The sequence below is a fragment of the Cyrtonyx montezumae genome, unplaced genomic scaffold (genome assembly GCF_038088225.1).
Source record: "Cyrtonyx montezumae isolate F1298 unplaced genomic scaffold, pur_monq_1.0 scaffold_14, whole genome shotgun sequence".
In the NCBI taxonomy this organism is placed as follows: Eukaryota; Metazoa; Chordata; class Aves; order Galliformes; family Odontophoridae; genus Cyrtonyx; species Cyrtonyx montezumae.
The window spans coordinates 14,660,211-14,675,596 of NW_027071870.1; the positions used below are offsets into that span (position 1 = coordinate 14,660,211).

A 15,386-nucleotide genomic window follows, 5' to 3' on the forward strand; every position below is an offset into this window, starting at 1 on the left:
TCACCTCGTCATGTTTATGCCCTGATTTCCAACAGTGTATTTCCATCAACATCTGAATCCCTTTGCATGCTAGGATGAACATGTTCAGAATTAGACAGAGAAATTTATCTAAAGAAAAGTTAGGTTCCTTGCAATTAATTAAAATGAAATAATCACTATTACCTTATAATTTATGATCTGAACACAATCCCCTATTTTGGTAAATAAAGCTCAGATTATTTCTTGTGATGTGTATATTGTTAAAATTCCAATGGTGTTGAACATATGTCAGTCTTCTGTTTAGCTGTACTTTTTCTCTCCTTCAATCAAATATACAAGGGTTGTTGTTTGTTTGTTTGTTTGTTTTTATGGAAATGTCAGATGAACCAAGATCTCACAAATTTCCATCTGGACAAAGATATCGCTGTCTAATTTCTTTATTGTCCTCACTAGTTGATCTGAAGCATAGTGCTGTTAACTGAGCTTAACTCTGTTTCTTGAGCCTGCATTATTAATTTTGCATCATGGTAAGATATTCATTCCAAGAGGCAGCTAGTTCTTTCCTTTAAAAGTGATTTTATTTGAAGGAATGACCACACTTTTTTTCCCAATTGAAGTTATGCAAATCTGATCGACTAAAGTAAATGTTTCATAAAACCAATGACTGTTTAAATTGTGGGACTAAATTGTTTGTATATAAATATTACCTTTTATATTCCATTTGAGTTTTATGTAGATGAACACATTACTTTAATGACCTGCATTTACAGAGGGAGACAGGGAGAGTCTGACTCTGAAATCCTCAGCAGCCAGATGGCTGCCTTTTCTTGCATGAGATTAAAAGATGTTTCTCATTCACAGCCCTGCTTCGGAGGCAAATTAATACAGCCAGCTAAATTGCTTGTGTTTTTGGAATAAAATTTAAAGAGAACTTTTTAAAGCAATTGGTGTCACAGGTTCTTAGAGCAGATTGCTCTCCAGGTACAGCATGCTGGTTTTAAACATTCAGTAATTAATGGAAAGTATTCCGTGTTAATTGACTGCTTCAGGAAAGGGAAATATAATGACTTCTTATTAATCATGAAAAGAGACATGCAGCATGGAGGTACTGCAATAATTGCACTAACAGTTGAGAAATGTTAATTAATGAAAAGAACAATGATGTAAGAAATTAGCTACATAATGCTTGCTGCTGATGGAGATTGCGCTTTAAACACGCTATTTAGCATGGCAGCTACTGGATGTCGCCCTAAATAGAAGGCACCTCTTATCCTTTTCTTCAGTCAGCTATAGATTTCCAAATGTTGCCAGTATTTTGGTTTTTAATGAGCCAAAATACACTCTGCAAAACTGCATTTTCCAGAGATTTTTCAGTTTGAACTCCTGAACTCAAAACTATTCAGACAGATTGACAGCATTCAACTTACATATAAAATATCATCCAAGGGTAAGAGAGCATCCATGCATATTTGTGCCTAGCATGATGTAAAATGCGTAGGATATTAAAATGATGAACAGTTCTGGAAACTAATCAACCAGCAGTAACAAGGAACTCAGTCATTAACAAACTGAAAGCCCCAAGGTTTTCTCCATCATTTTGTTGCACATTTGAAACAGCAACAAGGCGAGACATGTTCATCACTATGAACACCTTAGAACAGGTTAAGCTGTTGGTTAAAAATACATTGCCTTAGCATGTAACTCTTGCTTTGTCTGCAGGAACAAAATTTCATTCCTGTAGATATCTTCATATATGTCTGACCATTTGTGCAAGGAAATGTCAGTCTATGAGGTTTTCAAAAAATATTCATAAGACCTTTGACCTAAATCACATAGCATCTTGGGTGTACAACTAGGGGATGGTGGTAATACAAGATATTGGATAAATAAAGATATAATAACAAAAGCACTTATTTTAGTTTTATCCTTGTAAGTGTAAAAGACATGGATGCGGGAAGAAATTAAATTCTGCTAGAGATGTGACAAAAAATCTTCAGTCAATCCAAAATGCATGTATGAAGAATAGGCTTCCCCTGGAAGCTGGTGCTTGCAATAAAAGAAGACAGAAATATTCCCCTTGAGTCAGTGGCATCACAATAATATAAAACCATTGTTTTGGGGAAATTGGTCCTAAAAGCATGTTGTAATCCACCAGTGCAGTGCCTCATGCCTCATAGCACAAGAACAGGAAGGCTTCATCCCTCATACCTCCAACCCACACGCTGGCCTTACTGATTTTCCCAGGGCAACTCTCTTGAGTCCATTCCTCCACCCATGTATTTTCTCTCTACTGAATTTCTTTTCCAGATGGAATATCCTTGGGCTCCAAGGTGCTCTTCTCAGCTCTTTCATCGAACCCATGTACTTGCACAGCATCGTTGTGGGAAGCCTCTATCACACTGGTCACCTTTCCCGGGTAATGAGCCATAGAATAGAAGACATTGGTCAGCTGCCAGCTTCATATCGGCGCAATCAGCTTCTTCTCAGTGGTAAGCGAACACCTGCCCGCACGGCAAACGAGCCCCTCTCCCATCACTAATTGTGCAGGTCACCAACAGAAAAGTTTAGATGCTTCTAAGTAAAACATTAGCCCATTATTTCTTTCTTTCTGCTAAGTATTAACTTGTGGAATGAAGAAAAATGCATTTAAATTCAGTTTCTCTTTCATAAGCAGAACAGAGTTTAGCACTGTATGTAAGCTAAGTAGGAAAACTACTACTATGCTAAATGGAAAAAAAGTATTTCCAAAGGTATCTCTAAAAATCAGGAGGAAAGTTTTTAGTGCATTTTTGGTTTAAGTCTCTCATCCCACCATTCCTCACCCAGTGGCAACACAAATGTATAATGTCTTTGGAACATGAATGCAGCATTTCCATCAGTGTCTTTTATGTGAAGGACTGTTGCCTTCTGCAGGTGGTCCTGCCTGCTCATCAGACCTCTATGAGGCACTAGGGCTGTCTGGTGAGGATCCTGCTAGTTGTGTGAATCATTCAGTGGCTTCCAGCCAAGGTTTCAAGGTTCCTCCACTGCCATCATTCTTCTTCCCAGCCCCTCTCCCTACCCCCAGACTCCATTCCTTTCATTTCTAGTACTTCTCACCTCCATCCTAGCTTCCATAACCTCCAGACAACAACTGCCCAGCTGTATTGCACAAATTCCTCAAAACCTCAAATGCCTTCAGAACCTCATGGAGCATGCGAGTGCTGAGGACCACCAGCTCTGCACAGGATCACACCATTATTTTGCTCCTAGGCACTGATATTTGCTTTTCAAGAGGATTCACTAAGAAGTAAATACGGTGTCAGAAATAGAGGGGAGGTTGAGCTGTGTTAGTGGAGTACAACATTGCCTTTCACAGTTTCCTAGGTTCCTAAGTCAGTGCTGTTTTGTCCTTTAGCTTTCTTGGCTTTGGTGTTTGTTTGTTTTTCTTTTTTTTGTGTCTTTGTCACAAAACTAGTTTGACCAAGGCAGAAGTGATAGTTTAGCCACTGGGGAAATTCTCAGGTTCTGTGTGGTTTAGTACGTCTGGTAAGTGTACTGTGCATGCACATGTTATGAGGTGAATAGGTCAAAAAACTTATCTTGTTTGAATAGCTTAACTCAATTTTTAACTCTTCAGTGCAGCCATCCAAAGCCTGTGAAATGCAGGCATGCAGAAACTGCATGTGCAGAAATACTTCACTACCACCAAGTCCTTCCTGGCCCAGTCCATCCTGGGCACCATTCAGTCCCCTCTTTCTTCCCACATCAAGCAATGGGAGGGAGGAAGGAAAAACCTCCCCATTTTCCAAATCTATGTGTTGACCTAGTAACATATCCTTGCTTGCAGGAGGCTCCTGTGTCTCCAGTGCCACTTTTGCCTGCTCTCATTCATTGAAATCCACCTGTATGATCAATATGTAACTTCAGAAATGCTGAAGGATTGAAAATTCAAAAAAGGATTTAACCACGGAATAGTATTGTTTTGCTGGATTGGATCTGCAGAGAAGACATAATGGCTCAGATATGTATGCATGAGTGATTAGCAGAGATTTCAAGTGAGTTAGAAGTGCATCAGATGGGACCTGGTGTCATTGCGTGGTCTATGGTTGGCTTTCTCCTTCCCTGAGATCCCTGTTGGAAAAGCTTTTGCTTTGCTTTTGGATGAGTTTTTGGGTATTCTTCAGCTCCTGAGAAGTGGTGGGAGGAATTTGTCTCTCTCTGTCTACACTCTTTTTGCTTCTAAAACCATTATTTGTAATCTTACTACCCCCATAAGTCCCAGGGAGCCAATGTTGCAGTGCTGCTTAAAACTTACATCACTGAGGTTTGTGCTGAATTTCCTTCAGATGGAAAACTCTGACCGCACCATATTCTGTAGCTGTGGAAATGGCTACCCATCAAAAGCCATACTGAATTCATTACAGACTTCAGCAACCTCAACAGGCAAAACTGCCTCCCACTCTCTTCATAGGAATCAGATCAGCTGGGGACTTTAAATTACAGGAGTCCTTCAATTATAAGGACACTAATAATTGGGGTACTTCATCATAACACCACAAGCATTTCTATGGAGAAGAGTGTCAGAGTGTGTGATGAGATATCCTGAAATAACTCATTGGCCCCACCAATAATCAGTGAGGTTTTCCACTCACTGCAGTCCCAGATGGATGGAAATCCTTTCATTTGCTGGAATTACTCTTGGGTGCATTTTTTAGAAGAAAGAAAAGCCCTGTTTCATTTTTATTTCCCTTTCTCTTAAGATTCAGGCGACTCTAAAGTGTATTGTGAAGAGGCATGAGGCTTTGCAAAGAGGAAGAAGAAAATAAGAACAGATTTCAGTTCATATCCCACAGTGCTCAAGTTCATTTTGTTTGTACAAAGACTTTCCTATTCCTTCAAGTTCCTACAGTCTTCTGTTGTATTCTTTGTTGTGTTGGTTTTAAGGAAGATATTTTACATGAAGGAGAGAAAATGATCTAGATTATTCGGGAATTACCTTTCAAGCAAAGTCAGAACAATTGCTTGTCAAAAGAAAAACGTGAAAAAAGTATTACAAAAAGGATCAAAACCAACATAGAATATATCCAGGCTTGCCATCCCATTTGCGGCTGTCATGAGTCTCACAGTGTTTGCTTTGACGCCTTTTCTCAGACAACGATGTGAAAATATCCTCTACTTACCTAAATACGTGAGCTGATACAGGACAGCTGGGAAGAGAAAGCAAGAAACCAGCACATAAAGTTTTCCAGACACTGGGACAAGAACCCTGCACTCCCAGATAACCACTAAGAGCAGAGAGAGCTTTGGGGTGGGCATGGGATGAGGTGTACATCCCCCACTTCCTGGCTGATGAGTACCACAGCCTGCTCTGTTCCTGGTGCTGCCTTTCCTTTTCCTCTGCTTGGTGTTTTCATAGCATTTTCACCAATTAAGTGACCTGTGGCAGCTTCACAAGGCAGTGTTTGCTATCACAGTTTTCTGGCACCCAGTCCTTCTGGGTGCTATCTTTAGAGAGTCTGTACATGGTGTCAAGCAGCAGATTCTGATTTTGTTCTGTACAGAGGCGTTTCAATAGTGCTAGGAGCTATCTGATTTTCAGGCTTTCACTTTATATCCTGTTGCCTAGGTGAACTGGAATTTTATATGCAGACAGATCTGTTATCTCGGGGAAAAAACAAACAAGGTATTAATACAACATGAACATGTTTACAAATTCTGGGCAAGGTTATGACTTAGCTGTAATTCTCTACTATGTTGTAGTGAGTTCAGTGCCAGTGATTGAGAGGGTTTCCGCAATTTCACAATACAAAGAGGTTGCACTGAGCAGTTTTTCTCCTTATTAGTCACCTTTCTCTCATTGTGTGGGCTCAGTCCTGCCAGGCTCTTGCAGCTCCCTCCCAGGACAGAGGGGACCATGCGGGAAGAAGCAGAGAGAAAGCAAATTGATGATCTATAAGGACCCTCCTAACCTAAACCATTCTATGGTTTTAATAGTTTTCCTCAGATTAACAATTTTTTTTCCTGCCAAGTTAAAAATATCCATAGGAATTGCTGAATTATCTCTCTGAGGTGCCCAGGCTAGTAACACTTCAGCACAAGTCAGTGTATTTACCCAAGGACATCTCATGTGCCTCAGTGAACCACCGCAAATTATCAGCCTCTGAGGGTTTCAGGTTCTAGATGCTACTGGTGTCCTTCTCTCCTGCCAGGGGTTAGTCATGCTGATGCTCGGCAGCCTGGAAAATCTCCCAGCTTCAGTGTGAACTGGATTGCAGGAAACGCCGATCTGGAAGTTATCAACGCCACAACAGGGAAGAGGAACTGCGGGAGCCCCTCCCGGCTCTGCAAGCACATGTTCTTCGCCCGGTGGGCAAAGCTCCACGGCAAGGTAGGCCTGGCACACTGACAGGACACTGCTGCCAGCAGCAGGTGGGCTGATCCTTACCTAGTAGTCAGCCCCGTGTTGGGAATCTCGTGATGAAGGTACATCCACTGCAGGCATCCTGCGTTCCTCCTGGAGGGGTCTGGATGGGGCTGGAGGTTACAAGGAGCAAAGACCCTACGGTAGCTGAGGGCACAAAGAAAGTCAACAGCAAAAACCCAGGCATGTTTGGAAGGGAGGCAGGTGTTCTGGTTGTCCATGGCACTGGTTTCAAGCCCAAACGAGCAGCGATGAGTGTCCAGTCAAGCACAACAGAGAAATTTTTCACATCTTGCTCCGAGTACCTCTTTGTCTCCAAGGGGAATAGTCAGCTTACCAAGTCTCAGAGGCCTGAGATCATTATTTGTCATTGCCCTGGAGATATCTGCATCACTTCATTGCCTACACAGAGATTTAAACTTCCACCTTCAGCTGTTCCCAGTCTCTAGTTAGCTGATTAAAGCAGGTGCTATGGATTGCTCATTCCTTTTCTCTCCCCCACTCCCCTAGATGTGTTGTTCAATACTGATAACACCTAGCTGCTCCTCAAAAGGGGAGTGACCAGATGTTGAAAACCCTCTGATTTCACTATTCAGCAGCAGTATAATTTAATGGTACTAAAACATAGGCTGCACTTAGTTAAAATGACAGCCACCCCTTGACAGCTGGGTTTCCTCTAGAGAAGCTGGTCATGAACTCCCTTATTTGAAGTGGCACTGAAGTCAACTTGCCATTGCATTTCACTTCCCACGAATGGAGACAGTGACAGGTCAGACGGATGGCTTAAAACTATAAGATGGAGCTGAGAGTTCAAGGAAATGGAAAAATAAACTTGATCTGGAATAAGGGGATGAAGGAAAAAAAGGGTATGGGAAGTAAAAGAGAGCCAAAGGGAGTTGGAAGCACTGAGCCTCTTGCCAGGGCTCAGTGCCTCAGAGCCTTCCATTTGCTAACAGTTGGGAAACACAAAGACAAGGAGGTATGGGTATCAGCATTTTGAAATAGAAATGGGTCTGACATGCCAAGAAAGTTTTCTGCAAAGTTCAAATCTATGTTCAAGAAGAGGGTGTATTAACAGCAATTCAAATCTATGCTGTGATGCTACACAAATAGGATTTGGCTATCTAGCAGAGGGCACCTTGTTTTCCGAATGCTTGTCTCAGATATTTCCTTTGTTTCTGTCATTATTCTTGTTTTGGAGTCAATGTTTCTCTTCCTGTCTGAATTTTCAAGGAGCTGGGTGAGAGGAGCACCCAGATACTGAGCCAGTAAGACTGACTCCACTGCTTCCAGGAGGTGCAGCAGAGAAAACAAGCAGTGTCCCTCCAGGTCACCTCCTTTCCCTGATATAATATTATTTTGCTATGATAAAGCTTGCCAAGTCTAGAAAATGAGTACAAGAAATAAATTCTTCTGTTAAGTGCCCAAACCTTAAACCCTCATATGGGGAAATGAATGGAAAAGAACAAGGCAGAGAGGTGGCAGGAAAAGTCTGCAGCTGCTCCCACCAGCAAAGTCATTCAGGAAGGGCCCAGACACCCCTAGACTGAAGCATCACCTCCTGCACTGCCTGTGCCATGCACCTTCAGAGCTGAACAAGTCCATGGAGTGTACCCACATGGCACCAGGGAAACCAGATCAGCTCAATCCAGACTGCATGCTTGCCTTTTCCTGCAGTCTCTCTTTCAGAATTTCTCCTTTTTATGGAGAAGGAAAACAGTGTTGTTTACTTGCCAAGGCTGTGCTTTGTCGATGTGTTTTCCTGCAGGGTGCTATTTCACTGGCTTGTAAGCGTTGGACTTTCACCTGCCTGCTTGCTCTAGGGCATTTTATGGACTTTGGGTTCTTATCGTGTCAAAGGCTCACTGTTTTGGCACTGCTGAGGCTTTGGCAGGTCACAGAAAGCTGTTTGGTCCTTCTGTACAACTCAGGGTGCTGCAATCTCTGATGTGTGTGTGCTCCAGGCCGGGCAGGCTGCAGGCACTATCTGGCTAGCTGGCTGGCAGCACAGTGCTTGCTCCTGCACCAGCAAGGATCCAGGTGCTTTCTGCCCCATCCTGGACAGTTTTCACAGCATTTCTGACAATAACAGTTTAAAGAAGGAAAAGGGAGAGTACAAGAGGAACCTTTCCTCCTGTGGTCTGCTTGCGTCACTTTGAAGCCTGAAGCCACTCAGCTAACCTGAGTACATTATTTAAAAATTCTCAGACTGGATTTTTCCCTTTCTTTTCTAAAAATCATCTCAACCAAAATGTCGATTTTTTGTAAAGCACACCAATGTTTGCTGCTGCCAATGCCGACTCTGAGGCAGAGCTGTTTACCCTCCTACTCTGCAATGGTTTGGAACACACTGCAGGCATTCAGTGCTTCCCTTTTTGTTGTTGTTGTTAATCCAAAGGTAAACACACAAAGCACAGTGATACTTTGCTTGTCAGTGGTGACATGTAGACAGGAAGATTATATGGCTACTGAACCTCCTGTTTCTTTTGGCTTGATGGCTGACTTTTTTATTATTATTTTATTTTTCCCCTTCCCTGCCTCTCACTCTGCAGCTGAGCACGCGAACACCAAGCCATGGAGACGTGCCATCGATGTACAGCGAGGCAAAGTTAGTGGCTCACACATACCAGGCTGTCAAGCAGCAGCTGTTTAAGGCATTTCAGAAAGCTGGGCTGGGCACCTGGGTGAAGAAACCCCCAGAGCAAGATCAGTTCTTACTGACTGTGTAAATCGCTCGACACCTTTGCCATGCGACCAGATCAAAGCAGCTGGTGAGGAGGCTGGGCACGACTGAGAATGGAAGCGATTTGGTATTGAATAGCAACCTCCATGGAAATATTTTCTTTTAATTCCCTACTGGAAATACATAAATAGAAATGTGTCTGATGCACTGAAGTCGACTTTAGAAAACTGCTTTTTCACGATTCCTTCCCAAGAATGTACCTGCCCAAATTAGATTTTGCTTGTCATAGTTTATTGCTGTTGGTGTTCACAACCTGGGGCATTAGCAGGTCACCTGGATGATCCCAAACAGAGTTTGTTTTCCCTTAAGGAGTCAGTGCAGGAGTCATCACTGAATAATAGAAAATAGTAAGCAGAGATGGAAGTACCCCAGGCACTCAGCAGGGCCCTGGGCATCCATAATCATCCACAAATAAAGGTGTAGAACCTCTATGCAAAATCATCCTGTTCACTGCCTAAATCTGTGACAAAGAATTTGGGCCTTGAAGATATGCAGTATTTTTAAGCTCTGCTTCCCACTGCTGGCTCTGAGCACAACACTGGGCATCAGCTTCCCTTGGTGTTTTCACTGCTCTCCTCTGATGCCACAGACATACTACTTCCCACCACACCTCTGATCCTGGCCATGAGTTCTTCACACTGCAATTCTGAATTATCTGAGCCCATTCACACCACTCATGCCCCCTTTTAAACCAGCTGGGTGTCCCTCACCCCACTGGGGTGCCACTGGGGCTGGTGCTCTCCATGACACTGCACTGTAGGTGAGGATCACTGCGAGGATGCTCCCAGGTCCAGAGATCAGGGAGCTGCTGCAAATCATTCAGACTGGGGCCAGCACCCAGGGCCTCAGATCCCACAGCTCCTGAGAATCCACTGCTCTAAATTAAGTTGGTGTGAGCTCAAGATGCTCCCAGCTGTGTTGAGTATCCACAACAGAGACACCCCAAACTTGTCAGTACGTTTGATACTTGGCTCTTTCCTGCCTCAGTTTCTCCATCCGCAAAATGGGGATAATAACATCTGCTTCACAACAAAAGAAGTTGTCAGGAACAGAGTGTTCTGGCCAGATCCCACATAAGCCAGATACTGTCACTTTTACAGTGCACATAGTCCAGTTGACTTAGAAGTGCAGTAAACAGAACTACAAGCTTGGGTAAGGTCCCTCTCCATGTAAGGGTTTCCAGATTCTAACTCTGTATAACTGGCAGATATTGTTCTTTTTTCAGTTAGGAGGCAAGTAACCTTTCCTGTATATTGTGGCTGGATCTAACATTATCTCATTTTTGAACCATCCCAAACTTCATCAGAATGCAGAAGATACTGTCATGGGAGAACCAAGCTTTGATAGTCCCACCACAGAATCAACCTTCAAATGCCCTGCATATTTCTTTTGTGTTTCTGTTTTTTTTATTTCTTAAATGACAGGATTTGCGGGTAATATAATTACCGTTTTCTTTTTATTCTTGTGATTCTCTTTAAACCTGTATATAACATGCTGCTACTGATTTGTGATAATTGTCTTGGTATTTTCTCAGAACTGTCAAGTTGAGTTACTTTTCAAACAACACAAGGCTCATATTTTTCCATGTAATTTCCTTTACACAGGAAACTGTTCCTATCAATAAAGATAGATGTTCTTTGTATAGGGTTTATCATGTTTGGAGAGCCATATACAGTAAATACATTGTTTATTGATGCCCACAATAGAATAGCTACAGTATTTTGATGAAATTTTATTTTTAGATTATAAACTGCAAGATGTATCTATAGTGTCTTGTATAAAAACAATTGTGATAAACTAGAATTTTTAAATTAGATAAAACAAAGCTCTCCCCTTCCAGAAACCTTTTCAACAAAATAATACATTCCATATTAACTACCAAAAATATTTAAATTAAAAAAAAAAAAGCTTAGAGTAGAAATAGTAAAAAGAAAAAAATACCCAAGACATTTTCAGTAATGGAAGCATTTTGTGGTACCCACTTTGTCAATATTTTGACTACTTTCTCAGCCATTCTGATTAGCATTCTGAATATTTCTGGCACCTGCTGGAGCTTCCCTCTCCCTTCACACGGTCCTTTCCTCCAGCACAGCCATCCTTGCTGCAGAGCCCCCGTGAGGTCTGGGCAGTTGGGGGGCAGTGGGAGGGATCGGGGCAGCCCATGACTGGTGGTGCAATGTGTGCAGTGGGTGATGCTAGTGGTGATGGTCCCAGGAGCTGCTCCCAGTGAGGGAGGGAAGCCACAGGCAAACCAAAGAGGAGAATGAGGGCTTTTAGGCAGAGACCCGTAGGTCATGGGGAAGCAATGCCTTCTACTTTTCCTCTTCCAGTTAGTCTTCACCTGGCAATCAAGAGACTTTAAGGCTTCTCCTTACATTTCTCAGCCCTTCCCCACTCTCCTTCAGCCCCAACACACTGTCCACTCAACAAGCGCATAAAGCTCCACAGGCTGGTGTTGCAGCTAAGGTAACAACAAAAGGTTGCACCTGGTTTTTTTTAAGGACAAAAAGAAAACTGTGGCAAGATTTAATAATCCTTTGTTGCAAGAAATACATAAATGAAATCCTGGATTCAGCTGCAGTGGGGATCACATGGAGTTCCCACTGCAAGTGGGCATCAACTGGTCCCTCTGAAGGCAATGGAGTTGCCCCTCCACTTGCACAAGGGTTGAACGTGACCTTAAATGTCTACTTCTCATTGTGTGCAGCGATAGAGTGTGATGGGACCACCTCCCAGAAGCAATCATGACCTACATGCAGCATTTCCTGAAGCAAAGGAAAACTTGCTCGATAGTAATCTTTCAGTGAAGATTCTGTACATAACACGCATGGGTGAATGGCAATACTGTACTAATGGATGTACATTTGTAACATTTGTAAAAAAGAAAAAAAGAAACAAAAAAGGACGAGAGAAAATAAATCTGAATTTACATATGTGAATTTGCTGCTAAATTCTGTAAATTGCACTTCAGTGATACCTGATAAGTGAATGTTTCTGTTAAGTGAATAAAATGCCAAGTAAAATTGTTCTTTCACTGTCTGTTGACTGTTTTTCACGGTGGCTTATAAATCAGTTTACATATGCTCCAAGATACACAACGTACTTTTATACACACAGTAGATCTCCAGCCAACATGTTCTCGTTCAGTCTGGATTTGATGTGTCACAGGAAACATACACTTGCATTGATGGTTGTTGGTGTGGAAGAAGCCTTCTGGGGACATTCAAAGATGACTGAGCTGCGTTTGCCACTAACTCATTTCCAGGTTACTCTGAAAACTCCTTCTCAATAAAAATTAAATACATCTTTACAAACTCATACTTCATGTGACTTGCTGTCTATAGCTGCTTGGGAAAAGTGATTAACAAAAGATCTGAGGTCAGTGCATCTTTGCAGATCACTTCATTGGTGAAGTGGCCCTGGCTTCCTTCTGACTTATGCTTTAAGTATTTAGTTAACAGCAGACCAGAGCCACACTGAGCCCAAGTGACACGTCTATGCAAAAGCTTAACATATTTCAGTGCTTAGGTATCACCTTATGTCTTGAGATGATTTCCTCCAGCCAGTCCTTACAGAGATCTCCAGTGTCACCAAAGCCTTTCAGAATTACCCACTGTCAAAGTATACACACACTTAACAGCTAAAGTTTTCTATAAGGAGACTTTCTTATCCCCCTCCTTGTGAAGATTTGGTTCCAGGATGAAACTGAGCCTCACAGCTTCCATGGAGCCCCTTCATGTCACTGGACCCCACAACAATTTGTTTGCTCTTGTCAAAGAATTTGATGCTGCACCTGCATGGGCTATCCCACAGGTCTCATTCCTGGCACAGCAGGACATCATCAGTGCCTATGCATATCATTCTTTCCGAGACAAGACACTGCAGCAGCTGCCTTTCATTAGCTTGGGTCTGTGTTGTTAGGTATTTGGGTGGGAAAAGGAGGAATGGGGACAAATAAAACATTTACCTAGTGAGGTTTTCTTCATGCGAAACTGCCACTGTGAACTGATCCATCCACACTGGACTTATGACTTGAATAATAAAAGCATCAGATTCTCAGTACTTACAGATCCCAAAGTTTATTTTCACCTATAAACTATATCACATTATCTGGACATAGGTGAAGCAAATCTCAGCATCTCTTCTCTCACCACAGCCTCATTACTTCCCTATCAGCAAAGATGCTCATTCCAGCAGAACATTAAAAAGGAGAGAAGTTACACCGGTAAGGCTGTTTGTGCCATTAACCTCACTCAAAGTGCTGAACCTGTCATCATTTTCATGTCAAAAAGTGTAAATGCCAGAATTCCTGGCTTGTTTGATGAGCAGCATCAGCTTGTCCCACAGAGGAGCTTCAGAGGGGACAGGTTCCACCTCCAGCTCTGGTGCAGGTCTAGGCCATGAAAGAGGTGACAGCCCCACATGTCCCCTAATCCCCATCACCTGGGGGTCCCCGTCAGCCTTCCCAGCACCCTGGGAGCCCCAACCCACACATGAGCAGTTTGGCCAGGCTGAGTTCACCACAGGTGGCTCCCAGCCTGTTCTCCCCTCCACAATCAGCTGCTAGTGCCTGACTATGGCAGACACTGCGATGCGATTTGGCAGCTGAAAGCAACTACAAAGCGCTCATTACAGGAAATTATATGGACGGATTCTGTATTTAATCTCAATGAGTTTAAAGGCTAAATACCAGAACTGCACTTAAAACTTTACAGGCATCCACCCCAGCATCATCAGGCATGGTTATTTCTTTTCCAACTGCATATTGGAAAAACAAGAACATAAAACACAAACAAGCTGGTTTATCAACTAACAGAGGGCTTGAGAGAAGTGCTTGTTTCTGAAATAAAATAAATAAGTCCTTCTGCTGCAGATAAACCTCGATAGGCCCGCTTGTGTGTTGAAGAATGAAATAGCAATTTAAAAGCTTTTTTAAGCCTCTTGATTCATTATTGTTGTGCCTACTTAGAACTGATTAATATGGTTGGTTTCAGCCTGATCATGTGGATACACCAGTTTAGCTGGAAATTTGTGTGAAGTCACAGAAAATCTGAGACTTTTCCAAGCATAGTGACAGCCTGTTTGGATGCAAAGAAACACACATACAAAATGCAAACAAAAAAACACAAAGATGTGCAAACACATCCATACTTATAGACACATATAGAATTTCTTGTCAATCCAAAGCTTCCTGAATAAATAATTCAGCCTTGGAGAAAGGGGATTGATAATCATTGTCTTTTCAGCAATGAAGTGGTTCTATTCAAATGCTTAATTCAGTCTGGCTTTCCTGGTAATTAAATCCTCCATTAGATATGTTTATGTTCTATTTTATCAACTTCCATTGTGAGACAGAATTACTTTCAGCAGACCATTAAAGCCTTGTTCTGCCAGGAGAAGAAAGGGTCAGCCTTCACTCTCCTTTGGTCCTTAACAGACACCTTCACAGCAGTGCTCACCAGAGAGCCCAGACTGCCGTGAAAATAAGGAGGCAGCTCCTTCCTTCACACCCAATGGGACCAAAACAACCAGAAACATTTTCAGAACGAACAACATGATCTACATGACACCACAGAATCCTAAAATCCTGACTGTCACACAGAGAAGTGAGACTTGGGCTCCTCAATTGCAGATTTCAGTCATAGTCAGCACCTAAATCCCACATTGCTGGGTACCAAAATCCTGTTCAGCCTTTCAGCCTCTCACATTTAATATTCTCTAGAACCTACAGATCTTCTTGGCCTGTTCTGGCCACCTGCTGTGGGCTTGATGCTGATACTCTCTGTGGTTTGATCTGCCCAGACTCATCTACACGTACTACCTGTGGTCCTCTCAAAATAAGATCATGCCTAAGAGAAAAAGGAGGGCTCCTCTTTGTTAAGTAACTCAGCTGATAAATGGCTCATGATGCTCTCTAAAGATAGAAGAGTATTGAATTCAACAGAATGACAGGTACTTTGAAAGAAATGTATCAAGGGGATACATTTTTTATTTATGACATTGTACACTATATGGAGGAAGCTAAATTACGTGTTATAATTGAATAATATTTTGGCATGAGAGACAAAAAGCACATGCTAGCTGGTTCTAGGACACTTAACTGGGAAAAGGGCAAACATGAGTTCTTGCAAAGGTTTTACCTCTCAAGTGAGGAAGAACCAAAACTTGGTTCCTAGGCCTGATGCACCTGTACTCACTGGAAAACAGAAACCATCCATCACTGCTGTCAGAACTCCTGCATTAGAGTTTTCTTGTTGCTCA

The 15,386-nt window shown here is 42.4% G+C and overlaps 1 protein-coding gene across 1 annotated transcript in view; it reads left to right on the top strand.

The window, feature by feature from the left end:
- Positions 1-9,333, top strand: part of ADARB2 (adenosine deaminase RNA specific B2 (inactive)) — a 298,031-nt gene extending 288,698 nt beyond the window's left edge. The window contains exons 8-10 of the mRNA XM_065731583.1: positions 2,287-2,468; positions 6,171-6,349; positions 8,935-9,333. Of these exons, the coding sequence (XP_065587655.1) occupies positions 2,287-2,468; positions 6,171-6,349; positions 8,935-9,111 (538 nt within the window). The 3' untranslated portion in view covers positions 9,112-9,333. The remainder of the gene's footprint in view (positions 1-2,286; positions 2,469-6,170; positions 6,350-8,934) is intronic.
- The last annotated feature ends 6,053 nt before the right edge of the window (positions 9,334-15,386 follow it).